Here is a 10,002-nt window from a genome sequence, read left to right on the forward strand (position 1 = left end):
AATGCTTATCACTAATATCATAACTCCAAACCTTTATTCTCATGCAAACTGATATTTCTGGTGGGGGGTTTGGGGTATCTATATTTTTATTTTCCCAATTTATCTCAACATTCCCAAGGAATTTTGCCATTTTGTTTGTTTTCCCTGCACTTTTTCCACTAAGGATTAGGCTATTCCTCTCTTATTTCTACATTCTATTTTAAATGAAGTGTGTTCTGGGAGAAAACAGGATTTCACACTTACTGTCAGTCTTTCTCTGTACTGATCCCCCCACCCATATTTATATTTTCAATTATTCTTGTTTTCCTACTGCACATCTTTCTGGTGTGGTGACATTGATGCTAACACAATGTGTCTGTGCATAAGCTTAAGTAGGGCATGAAAGACTTTACTTCACAGGAAAAAAAAGAAAGAAAAAGCAGAACCACAGGTCATTTGCAGCAATACTATGAGAAAATAAAAGCTCAGAAGTCATGTGGAGATATCAAATAAGTGGAATAATTCCTAAAGATAAAATAGCAATTTCAGTCTTTTAATCTGCAGAAACAAATGTCCCTTCACATCTTGTCAAATCTGTGCAGTGACAAAAACTTTAATCCTCTTGTGTTCTGGCAGCAAGAAAGGATTTTTTTATTGCTGTTATGTCACACAATTATGAAATATCTAGCTTCAGATTATCTACATAGATCACAAATATAGATCGCAGGAACGTGTGAGCTGACACTTTAGGAATCTAATCAAGAGACAAATTCCAGACTTGAGGCATTCAGGCCAAGTGAGCTCAGTCCTCTACTTTCATCTTGGCTCCTTTAGTTGAATCCCTCTGGGGAAAACGGTTTAAACAGCACCATACCTTTTACCGGGCTAAATCAAAGACCTTTTAATAATTCTCCCTCCATTTCATGCTCACCCAGCTCACAGCTCATCATCCACCATCAGCATAAGCGGAGCCACTTCAGAGACACACATGTAAGCTATCACGAGGCACACTGCCAGAGTGTCTCAAGAACATGATGGCTTGCATCACTTCTTGAGGACACAAAGATAATTAAAGAGGGAGGAGGGGGATTTAATAAATGCTTTGGCTCTGCTGCTGTTGATACAGTGACCGGTCCCCAGACTGATCCCCGGCTCTGTGACAGCTTTGACAGCTAATGACATAACTGGATATGTGAAATGTGATAGTGTAACACTAATTTGGTTGACAGATTAACAGCAAAATATCACAAAGCAAACCAACTAAGTCTTGGTTCTTACAGAAGCAGCTCACTGTCTAAAAACCATTTAAAGTATAGCAACTTTCAAAAGTATTCAGACAATTAAACTTTTCCAGAATTTGTCACAACCACAAACCTAACTGAATTGTCAGGTTGTTTGGTTTGTTAAAAGATTGGACTATGTTAAGTGATGCACATCATTTTCTAATCGAGAAATTATGTATCTGAAAAATGTACCTGTAGTGTGTCAAGCAGCCTAGCAAAATCAATGAACAGGAAAATTCTATACAAAAAATATTAAGTTACATTCCACAGAATAATCCATGATTACTTGAATTTGAGAATACAGACCCACGAACAGGGAGGGCTCCACTGCATTTCCAAACTTAAAATTGTATGTTCACATACAGGGTTTACGCAGTCTGACTGAGTTTGAATTGTTTTGTAAAACAATTTTGTCCCCGTCAGCTATAATTTCAGCTCATAGGTGGTTCTACAAAGTACCAACTCAGGAGAAGTGAAGAAAATATTTAAGAAATATTCTATACCATTCATTTTATAGTTAGGCGCTGTTTTATAGAGGTGATTTGCAGAACACCCTCCTAAAACACATTTGATTGTTTGGCTGTAACTTGACAAAATGATCACGTGTGCATGACACTGTAGCACTGCTAAAGCCCATAACTAAACTAAGTGCTGCCCAGGTGATCAAAAAGGATACTTCTCTTTTAAAATGACACAAACTAGTGGCAACGGTTAATAAAAGGTCAAGCCCAGCCAGTTTATTCTATATACGCTCAGTTGCGATAGTCGTTTCATTACCTCCAAATAAGCCTCTCACACGCCTGAAATAAACCAAACCCCACCGCCAATCCCCCACCCCACCCCACTGTGTCTTCCTTCATCCGTGACCCCTATCAACCTGCTCACCCTGTGACAAATTACCAAACAAATGAACCCTCACGCTGGAGACAAATGAGGAAAAATAGTCTTTGAAGAGAACCATTTATTCAAATCCCACTTGACAGGAGGGTATCTCTGATCCTATTTCTTTCCTTGAGTGCATGTGGCAAAAAAGAAGTCGGGCAAAGAGAACTGAAATCCACAACAGGCTTTTAAATGACATGTTCCCTGATGTCTTCGCCAAACGCGGCCCATGTATCCAGGCTGAAGAACCCTGAGAGAATTAGGAGAAAAGATGCTTTCTAAAAAATAAAAAAAAATCGCTGTGGCAGACGGACTCTTGAAGCCGGAGCAATCTCAGTATTTACGTGTTTTGATTGTTCGGCTTTATGGCCGCCATTATTCTTATCCTGCTGTTGCTTTTGTTTATCGCTTCCATTTCTGCATCTCTTCTTGAGAAATACAGGCAAATGATTTGTGGCGAAATGCCTGAAACATTAACTGTTGTCCTTGTAAGTAAACCAGCAAGGACTTTATGATGGCCCTGAATGTGATACTGTAATTTAAATCTCACTCTGGGATGAGATGAAGAGGACAAAGTTATTTTGGCAGCTTTAACACAAGTGCAATCCTTCAAAAGTTAACCCTCCTGAGTTTACCTCCATCGCATCACAAGCGCACCCCTGCTATGCTGCCAAGAAGCCAGGCGCCACTTTAAGGTCATTTTCCCCATGTCTAATTTTACCCTTGGGTACGCTTGAGTAGAGCGTATGAGAGCAGCCATCATTTTAAACACTTGTTTCAGGCGCTATTTCTTTCTCAGTTTATGTGCCTCCGTTCTGAGGTGATGGAGTGCTAATGAACAGACAGGCAGATGCAATTTGCCTGAGGTCCTTATGTGGCTTTCTTGAAGGCCTGATGTCGAACACATTACTGTGCCTCAGCTCAATGTGAGGGAGATTGGGGCTCACGGGTAACAAATGGCCTGAATCATGAGGTTCATCAGGTGATCTAGTGGACTATGGCAGATTCAATCAAGCGGCGGTTTGAAATATTCTACCGAGACTAAGTGAGAGCTAATGAGCTGCTATGAATGCATATCGTTATAGACTAAACTTGAAGGTTCTCTACTAAATCCAGCGTTGTGTATGGTCACTGTTGACTAGTCTTTAAGATATATATATTTTTAGCTTGCCCATAATGAAAGGAAGGAAGAATTGTGGTCAGCTAATTGAGACTTTAACGTCTTAGTATGAATGCAGTCTGGGGGGAGCCAATCAACAGATCCAGGCAGAAGGAAATAACAAAGCCTGGAGCTGGAGGTGTCAGATCACACAAGAAGAACAGCGCACTGTGGGACTTTTGTCACATGGCTCACCCCCTGATATTGCAGATTGTGGCTGCCTGCCTCCTCAACTCTTCTAGCTCAGTTAGCTCACAAGAGGAGTCAGCCAAGGTCTTAGATAAAACCCCCAGAGTTTCAGACCCAGGTCTCTCCCTTCCATCAATCTGTTATCTACTCTCTGAACTCTTTCGACTCTAAAAGGACAGACTGCAAATATGAAAATAGCTCGATGTTTAATGCCTGAACAACGGCTTGCTGGGGACGTGCCTAGTCAACCAGTGGCTTTTGCCCACAAGGCGAGGGCATTCTTCACACCTGTCTGCAAGGATAAGTGGGCTTGTCACAGGCAAAGCTAATCTGTTGCAACGCTCAGTCACACTCAATCCCCTGGTGGAACGCTGCGCTTGTCCTTGAATGTTTGCTGGCACTGGAAGCATACTTGGGCCGCTGATCGGTCTAAACGTGGTGGAAAACATGTCAATGAGGAGCAGCGGCCTCTTGTCTCTTTACAGACAGCTTGGAGGACTTTTGCCCTTTACAGTTAGCACTTTTAATGCTTCTAGCTCCGGAAGGAACAAACTCATCCTAACACAGGGATATATGCTGTCTGCGGAGGTAATTAGCTTGTGAACAGCACAGTTCGGCGCAGTGCCTGTCTAAACATTAAAACGTCACTCAAACGGAGACATAAATTGAGTCTGTATTTTACCTGATAAAACCTGCAACACAGAGACAGCACAAAACAACAAAAGGAGCTATCAAATGCACTGAGTCAGTCTTCTTATGTGTAATCACCCCCCTATTCACTGGTGAAAATTATACTTTCAACGTAATCACACATTTTAACATCACATTGTATAAACTTTGCGTTTATGGTTTCCAGAAATGTTTCCCGTGGTAATTTGTAATAAGTAGGTGGAAAAACATATTTTTGTTCAATCATGAAATAAGGACTGGAGTAGATGAAACAAAGTGCTTACACAAACATCAATACCAGCAAAATGTTGTTGTCTATGTTTCTTTTTGATGTAGTTAAGTTGCTTAGGACTGAAGACTGAGTCCTTGGAGGAGAAGGGAGATACTTGTTGGAAAATACTACTCTGAATAGATCAAAGGAGTTGAAGGATGACTTGTGAAAAAGAGGGAAGCTAAAGACATTTTTAGAGAAATGGTTTCATTTTAAAGCTGAAGAATGCAATTATTTTTACAGCACACCATTAACTGAGAAAAAAAAAACGAGATAAAAGAAGAAGAGCAAATTGAGGCATGGCAGAGGGAAAAACGACAGTGAACATCAGTAAATACAATTAATGGTTGCCTTTATTTTGTTCAAACACAATAAAATCAATGTCATTAGCTTCTGTATCTGAAACGTACAATTTATGCTTCCCAGCTGAATGGGACAGACAGTTTAGTTATATGAAGAAACTCTGAAATGATTTTATTAGAGCTAAGGAGCAACTAGAATAAGATTCAGTGTGATCCAAAATGCTGCAGCTGTCTAAGGGTCAAGTTAACAAAATATTTGAGTACTGAAGCACATGCAAACCTGAATTTGTATGTGCTTCTGATTTTGATACTAGAAGCAGAACCACTCCTAAAACAGATAACGTCTCTCTGCACTAATGCAATTTGCTGAATATTAAATTAGATGTTATGCTTGTATTTAGGGAAAAGGCTATCTATATTGTTTTATATGTCACAAACAGTACAAATTGCTGTGTATTCTGAAAGGCTAAAGCTTTCAGAATATCTGTGTTTCAGAATATCTGCTACACAGATTTTCCACAAAAACATGCGCTGAAAGCTTGTAGCTTAAATATGATCAAAATAAATTAAACAATTTTTGCCTCTGAATAACCTAGTCATGCTGATGCATCACTTGTTTCTCTTACAATCTCTCTTGAGTTGGAAATGTTAATATTTTACTCTGACAGTTTTGGTGAATTGTTATTCACCAAAATTTAAACTTGTTTGCTGGCAATAGTAAGAAATTTGTTTCTGTGTCTTTGATTATGATAGCAGCTGTTGCGTTCGTGCTGAAAAGGGGACAATTGTGATCTGACGCAAAAATAACTTTGAATCTCTTCCATCTGCTAGACTTGCTTGATGTGTTTGTGTCAGCTTTTGTCTAGCGATATCGTTTTTGTGAATCCAGTGAAACAGTTGCAAAAAGATGAAGGAGATTGCAGTGCATTGTGAATTCCCATGTAAGTTTTGAGGAGTTTGTTTGAGATATTTGGATTTAACAAAAAATAAATAAAATCTTGAGTCTTCTATGTGTTTTCAGTGTTTGATTCTAACGCTGGAGACATCAAACTTCACAGTAGAGCAGAAACTCCTGCAGAATTACTGTATATACTAGCACGAACATTTTCCAATGATTTAAGAAGTGAGTGTTTTTATGGTTTAGAGGATTCTAAACCTGACCCACAAGCAGCAAAAAAGCCTGTTTAAGATTTTAGAGACCTGTCTTTAGATAGTTGGGAGACGAGGTCCACCAGTCAGATTCAGTTCAATGCACAATTCAAAGACAAAAAGAAATATCCACAGGAGGAATATATGGACTTGATTTGAAAGTTTTTCCACAGCGTCTGTTTGCAAAAGTCGTGTTTTATTAAAAATACGAGGAAGAAAATCAACCAGACTGCGAGTTTTGCAGAACTGATGACTAACACAAAAATCCAACAGACAGACATGACAGAGTGACTGGGTGATATCAGGCAGCTCATGTGTTTCCAGAATACGTTCGATTGAATGGCATTGTTTTGGAAACAGAAGTGGGAGCAGTCTTTGGCTCAGTCTGCTTAGTCAGCTGAAGAATTGTTTCTTTGTGAGAGATTTATTTTCAGCGACTGTGTGATACTGTCATGCTGGTTGAGTATGTAAGGAAAGCTGAAAATGTTGTCTGTTCATTCATGACTGTGCTCTAAAACGCGTAATGAGCCACAAGCTTTTAGCTGTTTTTCAGTGAATCCCGAACACAGAAGTTTACCTGTCGGTTTTGTCTACAAACTTATCAGATTTCTTTAGTATGCTCCATTTCCCACTTTTTCACTCTTCCATCTCTGTTTTTTGTTTGTTTTTTTTTTTGCCAACCAGTTTGTTCCTCTTGGGTTACCAGGAGTAGGTCTTCCAGTTGTATTAAAAATTTAATCTGTTGTTGCTTGTTGAGGAAGCTTTCAGTTACTGAGCTTTGCTCGGTGGTACAAGCTGCCTTCTGGCCTCTAACATCTACAGTGAATTACAACCGTCTTATTCTCCAAGGCTTTGAGTTAATTACTGTCTGTCTGTGTGTGGGTAGGCATGACTTGCATTGTTTACTATGTGTTTTTGCAATGTGTTTACTAGTTACTTTGTAGTGTTGTGGTAGTGGTTAATTGAAATTTTACATTTTTGTTATTTTCTTATATTTGTGATGAGCTTATCACAAATAAAAGGTTCAGTTTATTTTCTTATTTTGTTACCAAAGGACAAAAGTTTTATTAGAGTATTGTGATTCTTGGTTGATGTATGTAAACAAATTACTGGAAATTACTGGGATCCATGACACTAATTGACAATTTGTCAGAAACTACTAGCAAACTTCCCCTTATAAGAAAATCCAGTGCCTTACTTAAATATTTTTCACATTTTGTCAACTTTGTCAGATTTATTTCAATAGACTGCACAAAGAAGCTCAGTTGGGTGGAAAATTATAAGAAGCTTTCATTAAAAAAAAGTAATAAAAAGTTGTGACATGCATATGTAATCCACACCCTTTTAATCTGATACTTTTAAATAATATCCAATTTCCTTTGAAAGTAATCTAATGAGTGTATTTAATCGACACTTACAGCCTTATCACTGAAACTGAACTAAAATTTAACCTTGTCAAATTTCAAGTTGACAAGGTTGGCAGGTGGCTTGTAGAACCACGAGCAGGAACAAGTGGTTCTACAAAGTAGATATAAATGCATGCCACACTTTTCAGATCCTTATTTGTGAAAATATTGTCGTTCTTTTTCTTACAATTCACAGTTATGCAGTACTTTGTGTGAGTCTGTCTTGTGTAATTTCCATAAAATACATCAAGGTTTGTAGTTTTAATGTGACAAACATCTCTTGAGCATTTTCTGCAAGAGAGCATAACCTCTCTCGTAATATCTAGTCGTAATTCATGTGCCGAATGCAACTTTTTAAAATTCAGTTTTCTGCTTAAAATCTTAATATGATAGCAATGATAAGACTTTGAAGTAAATGCATGTTAGAGCCTGTTTGGTAACTGTATGTATTTGTTTTGCCTGCAGCCAGCCCCACAGGATCTGGACCAAAGGGTTACCCGGGCACGTCAGAGGTCTTCCGGGAGTCCAGCAGCACAACGGGGATGGTGGTTGGCATCGTAGCAGCGGCTGCCCTGTGTATACTCATCCTCCTTTATGCCATGTACAAGTACCGAAACAGAGATGAGGGATCGTATCACGTGGATGAGAGTCGCAACTACATCAGCAACTCGGCACAATCCAATGGCACAGTAGTTAAAGAGAAACCCATCAACAACCCGAAAACCTCCAGCAAGAACAAGAAGAATAAGGACAAAGAGTACTACGTGTGACTGAGGACCCTTTGGTCTTTTCTAGACCGACATCTGTCTCAAAGATGGATCAGGACATAAACATGTGTACAGGATAATAACAAAGATGAACAATATTTAGTCATTTTTTTCTTACAAGCTAATGCCCTACAAAATAAACTGAAAATAAAAATATACATTTCTTTACTCTAAAGAACCCCAAACAAAAAGGACATGCTGTCCAGAGAGAGACTCAAAGGAAAAAGACTGGCTAATATCTAAAGTGAACCAAACAATAATAACCCATGTGTGACTTGTTCTTGGGCCAGAGTAATGTCACCCATCCGTCATGTTTCTGGGAACAGAAAAGTACAGACGCACTTTGCAGACGGAGATTCAGCATTACAAACTGTGCATTTACATTGCCTGTGTTTGTGTGGTTGACTTTTTTTTTTTTTCTAGAGAAAATGGCACACTGCATAAATACATACCATAAATATGCCAAACATTGACTCCAGAAGGGAAAGAAGGAGAAAAAGAAATCTCATGGTGGAAAATTTCAGGCCAAAGCACTCACCGAAGAGGCAGTGAAGTCCGGCCAAGACTTATTTGTTTCACTGAGCTGTTGCAGTGTAAAGATTAGAACAGATGGTTGTTTCTCATGAAATGGTCTGATTTACAAGGACAGTTCTTTGAGAGAGAAAGTGGAGACCTTCATTTCCCACGTGGTGTGATCTTAAAGGGACGCCGTTTCTCCTCGGGTTCCTGGGGATCTGAGAAAAGGTTGTCACCTGGGAGCCATGCACGCAAATTATCTTATTACAGTACATATGTTTATAAACAGTACAACCACATCTATATGTGCTTTCTGGACTGTGACAAAGTGGTGTTTTATAGCCTGTTGTAAAGACGATGCAAAATATAACTGCTCCTCAACCATTTTGGAATAAAATCTATAAAAAAAAAGACAATAAAAAATAAAGATACATATGTGTTAATAGGTGTTGCTAGACATAGAAGATTTTATGAGGACATGTTTTTTTTTTTCTCTTCAGTTGAATGATAATTTGAAATCTCCTTGTTTTTACATGTGTTCCTATATAGTTTTTATACAAATGCCAACCTGAGATAGATAATCCTGGACCAGTAATAGCCTATCCATTCCCAAAAACCACACAAGACACCAACAGTGGAAACTCGTGTGAATCTCTGTCAAGGAATCACTGCCTTTCTCCTCCGTCCTGATTTAGATAGGTGAAAATGAAGAACAAGAATATGAGTGGTGATGATTACGAGGCTGGATGATGACAAAGATTAGGAGAAATAAATTTGTGTGCTTGATTTTTTTGTTTTTTTCCCAAAGTGGTACTAAAACAGTGGACGATGTGTGCTTGGGCTGACCCTAAATCCTGAGGAGAATAGGTCAAATAAGCCTCCATTTCAACTGTTCTGTGTTTGTTCTGTCATTCTGTCTGTCAAATCTGCTTTCCAGACCTGTACTTGGAATGAGTATGAGGAAAAATGACCATGAACTATAAATGATTATGAATTCTCTTTGTTTGCTGCTCTTTTGTTTAATTGCAAGTTTTTTTAATTATTTCAAATGTAGTTCTTGAGTTCTTGTGTAAAGAACTCAAGAACTACATCCTTATTAAAAGTAGTTTTGGACAAGCAAATTAATAAAACATTACCTAAGTGAACTTAAACTAGTCTGATGACAAGCTCTATAATATAATTGCAGGTTTTTGTGGTCCGATTTCCTCCAATCCAGTAATTTTTACTTCAGATCTGATGATATCTGAATTTAAATATCTGTTCATTTTCTGATCCTCAGCGCCTTAAGTATCGTTTACAACGGTGTTGTAAAAAGGAACAGGGATAAACCACACAATCACTGCAAGTTATATTCACCGTATTTATGTCCTTCATCTCTACTTTTTTAATAATTGCAAAACAGGCATCAAGAGGATGCCCTTTTCATGCCT

The 10,002-nt window shown here is 38.5% G+C and overlaps 1 protein-coding gene across 23 annotated transcripts in view; it reads left to right on the forward strand.

Moving 5' to 3' along the window:
* Positions 1–9,571, forward strand: part of LOC103477041 (neurexin-1a) — a 265,070-nt gene extending 255,499 nt beyond the window's left edge. For all 23 annotated transcript variants that reach the window (XM_008429897.2, XM_008429906.2, XM_008429894.2 and 20 more), the window contains one exon: positions 7,755–9,571. In XM_008429897.2, the coding sequence (XP_008428119.1) occupies positions 7,755–8,059 (305 nt within the window). In that variant the 3' untranslated portion in view covers positions 8,060–9,571. The remainder of the gene's footprint in view (positions 1–7,754) is intronic.
* Positions 9,572–10,002: the final 431 nt, after the last annotated feature.

Source organism: Poecilia reticulata, linkage group LG15 (genome assembly GCF_000633615.1).
Source record: "Poecilia reticulata strain Guanapo linkage group LG15, Guppy_female_1.0+MT, whole genome shotgun sequence".
Lineage (NCBI taxonomy): Eukaryota > Metazoa > Chordata > Actinopteri > Cyprinodontiformes > Poeciliidae > Poecilia > Poecilia reticulata.